We start from the raw sequence: 3830 nt of genomic DNA on the forward strand, positions 1-3830 counted from the left end.
TTGTATCTTAAAATATAATGGAAATTACAAATAAGTTATTAAGATGTTGTTTCTTAAGTAAGCTTCGGCAATAAACTACTATATGAATATATTACACACTTGCTGGATTGCTGTAAGTAAAGATTTATACAATTTTAATATAAAAATAATTTAATAATTTCAAAGTATAACATTATTAAGTACCATCAAGTATAACTGATTACGATATTCCAAATTCATCATGTCATATTGTTTGTTTGTTTTATTGGGTTTTACGTCACATCGACACAGTATAGGTCATATTGCGACGTTCCAGCTTTACTGGTGGAGGAAGACCTCAGGTGCCCTTCCGTGCATTATTTTAGTTACGAACGGGCACCTGAGTAGAACCACCGGCATTCCGTGAGCTAGCTGGATAGCTTCCTCACATGAAAGAATCCAAAGTCGGGATTCGAACCCACAGCGGTGAGGGGCAAGTGGTTTTAAGTCAACGACCTGAACCACTCGGATCATGACATATTTGTTGTTCAGATTACATTAAAAAGGTTACATTACATGCCTTGTGTTTCATTCCTGTTGATTCCAACGAGTTTTAAAACAACCAGTTTTGGATCATAGGCATGACAATCAAATCCTTTCAGATTCAGAACGCCAATCTCTAAGAAAGTATTAAAAAATATGATTTAGACGATTTTTTATATCCGGTGATTATGGATTCTAATACAATTAATAGATTTTGTTGAGCAAACTTGAAATCGATTTTTTACAGGTTTGATTAAAATCATTTAAGACACACATTATATAACTAACTGACATTATGTAACTATATGTCCGAAAGACATGACAGAAGGATTACAGAAACCTTCATATCTCTTCACGCTGTTTGTTAAACTCGGATTATTATGGTATTAAATGTTAATGCTACTATAATAATATAAAGATTTTGTCGCAATTACCAGTAACTTACCAGGATTAGAATCGCTGTCGTAACTTTTTGAAATTGACTGAAATTCAATGAAATGTATGATTTTGATGTTAAAAAAAATTGTATATTTAATATTTTCAAAGCATTTCGAAAATTAAGTTAAGGATAAAGAACATACATATTTTTAGTTTTTCTTTGTTTTATATTTTAATGAAATATATATTTTTTACTGATCTATAATTTTGCAAAATACTATTATTCAAAATATTTATGTTGTTTATCTTTATCACAAGACCGAAACAAAAACAATAAGTACCTTTGATACCAAACTTTCAAAATATTTTGTAACATTTCCACAGCAAATAGTTTTGTTTGACTCTTCGTTCAATATTTCAAGACCATCAGGGCATTTATCCATTGACAGACAAGTCTTGTATCTATTTGTGTTAAGATTCCTTTCCATTCTCCAATATACAGCCATAACACAAAGGATGATAGTTTGTATAATTGATAGACCCATAAGACATGCAAGACAAACTTTTCTCTGAAATGACATAAATGACAATGACACATTTAATACAATTACAATCTTAAATAGAAACATTTTAAGAACCTTTTGTGGCTAATCCTTTATATGGAAAGTTGATTATTTAGTCGTTACTACTAATTACATTTTGATTATGAGTAACGTACTTGTTACAGAGGATCTAATTTTAGTAATACCTCCGTGTAATTATTTCTTTTTGTAAACGTCGATGAAGCAAATGAACACAAAGAAAAGAAAAGAAATTAAGCAAATGTGGTAATGAAGGCGATTTCTAAGAAACAAAAGTTTGTGCACTTGTTTGAATTTCTTAGTGCACATTTTGTGCCGGTTTGTTTCATTGGATACCTGGGATCAAAGTTAAGGCTTCCAAAAGTAATTAGAACATCCAGTCAAGTTTTATGCTTTTAAAACCACATCCTTAACCTTACCTTTCTCAATGATGTGTTTGCCTGACGGATTTTCATTTTCGAACTTCTTTGTTCTGTTCAAAGATCTTTGTTGTTTTCCACCTTTCAATTTAAGGAAGACCATGGGTAATGGGCACCATAAGGAACTGTAAAATTGACAACATAGGACAGTTATATGTCTTCAAGGTCACCTGTATGCAAAATTTAAATAAAATTTACCGTGTGGTTTATGAGTTATGGATATATATCTGAACTTAGACTTTGCCATTAGACTGGCTTATTTTCAGAAATGAGGAAACTGTAAATAATCTGTAATATCAACATTATAAAAAATGTTTTTCTATTGCTCATTGTTAAGTAACAAATAATAACAGTCAGGTAACACATTACACAAGCAAAATGTTTGTTTCTAAACAAAATGTTCTTAATATGTATAAAAATGTTACCCTTCCCCACCCACTTTTAACACTAATTTTACCATTTCCCTATCTAAAATGCCTTATTCAAAATATCCCTAAAATTTATCGAAATGAGGGTCTGTTTTCAAAGTTTGCCTAAATTTTCTCAAAAGTATATTAGTTGATCATGCAAAATATAAAATACCTTTACCGTGTAGTTTTTATTTTATCGAACTTTGAAAATATCTGGTATCAAATTTGCTATACATTTTAGCATTATTTAGCAAAAAAAAAACCCTAAAATAATTATATAATTTAAATCAAACTTTTTTTCCTCCATAAGGGATCAGAGATACATAAATAATGTTAAAAAGAAAAAAAGAAAGAAAAAAAAGTTGCCTCTTCTGGGGTTTGAACCCACGCCCCTCAATTTCAATGTAGTTTACAGGCAATTCTAGCCTATTTGAATACTCTTCAAAGTGGAGGTAATGCATTACCCATGGTCTACCTTAAATAAACATTCTTTTCTCAAAAAGGTATTTAGTTGTCTAATTTGTTTGAACTGAACTATATATGCGTCACTTACATCAGCTATACATATAAGTAGCAGTAAGTATTTACCAACAAAGTGTAGATAAATAAGAAAGTCAAATAAATGCTAAAACATATACATTTAGTCATACTTTAACCAAAGTAACATGTAAAGGCACCGCCATGGAGCGGTCAAAAGCAAAAAAAAAAAAAAAAAAAAAAAAAAAAAATCTGATCATGGCTTAACATAAAGTCCCTAAAAATTGTATTCTAAAATTTCACAAATGTATGATCGAATGGAAAAGAGAGGATTTTGCAAACTATGTCACAAATCCACATTGAATAGTGTCGTGAATATACGTTGGACTGCTTTTTGTTGACACGCGTTGTCCCGTGTTGTCCTAAAAATAGTTCCGTGATGAAACGTGACTCTTACCTAGTGTAACCATCACATGTAACAAGAGAATTGTACAGGTGCAATGAGCTAGAACTACAATGTCAAATACTTGATTTCATACATTAACTTTATTAAACGCAATTCACTAATGGTCTCTTTCAATCAACTCAAATATGCCACAGAAATTAGAGGGGGAAAGGATTTAATATGTACATGTGCTGGAAAAGGAGGCAACATGTAACGTGTTTACAACAAAGAAAAGACAAATAAGTTGTCTTGCGATCACGTTTAAAATGCATCTCACGCAAACGCAAAGCAAAAGCTTTTTACATATAAGAAACCTTTCAAAACTGCAAGTTTTGTTTTTACGCAGTCGCGGTCATACTTAATACACAGGTGTGTCCAAATTCTTAATAAAACATTGATTTTTTAAATGACAGTACTTAAAATGTTTTTCCAGATCAATATATCATTTAAGGTAGGTCATTTGAAGTAGGTCTAGCTTAATATCAGACCAGTCGCTCATCCGTTTTTTTTCCAAAATGAATGACTTTATATGTGATGACTGACCCATAAATGAAGTGTTTCCTTGCTTTGTAAGATTACCATACCATAAACACTTTTTTGAATATATTTGAGCAATTTA

General features: G+C 30.9%; 1 protein-coding gene across 1 annotated transcript; it reads right to left on the reverse strand.

The window, feature by feature from the left end:
• Positions 1-249: 249 nt before the first annotated feature.
• On the reverse strand, positions 250-1972 carry LOC132754728 (uncharacterized). The gene is made up of 4 exons (XM_060745408.1): positions 1880-1972; positions 1221-1448; positions 947-983; positions 250-637 (listed from the first exon to the last, which is right to left on the reverse strand). Exons 1-4 carry the CDS (start codon positions 1913-1915, stop codon positions 531-533), a joined length of 408 nt encoding a protein of 135 aa, XP_060601391.1. The 5' UTR covers positions 1916-1972; the 3' UTR covers positions 250-530.
• Positions 1973-3830: the final 1858 nt, after the last annotated feature.

Source organism: Ruditapes philippinarum, unplaced genomic scaffold (genome assembly GCF_026571515.1).
Source record: "Ruditapes philippinarum isolate M1 unplaced genomic scaffold, ASM2657151v2 ctg3956_1_1_1_1, whole genome shotgun sequence".
Classification (NCBI taxonomy): Eukaryota; Metazoa; Mollusca; class Bivalvia; order Venerida; family Veneridae; genus Ruditapes; species Ruditapes philippinarum.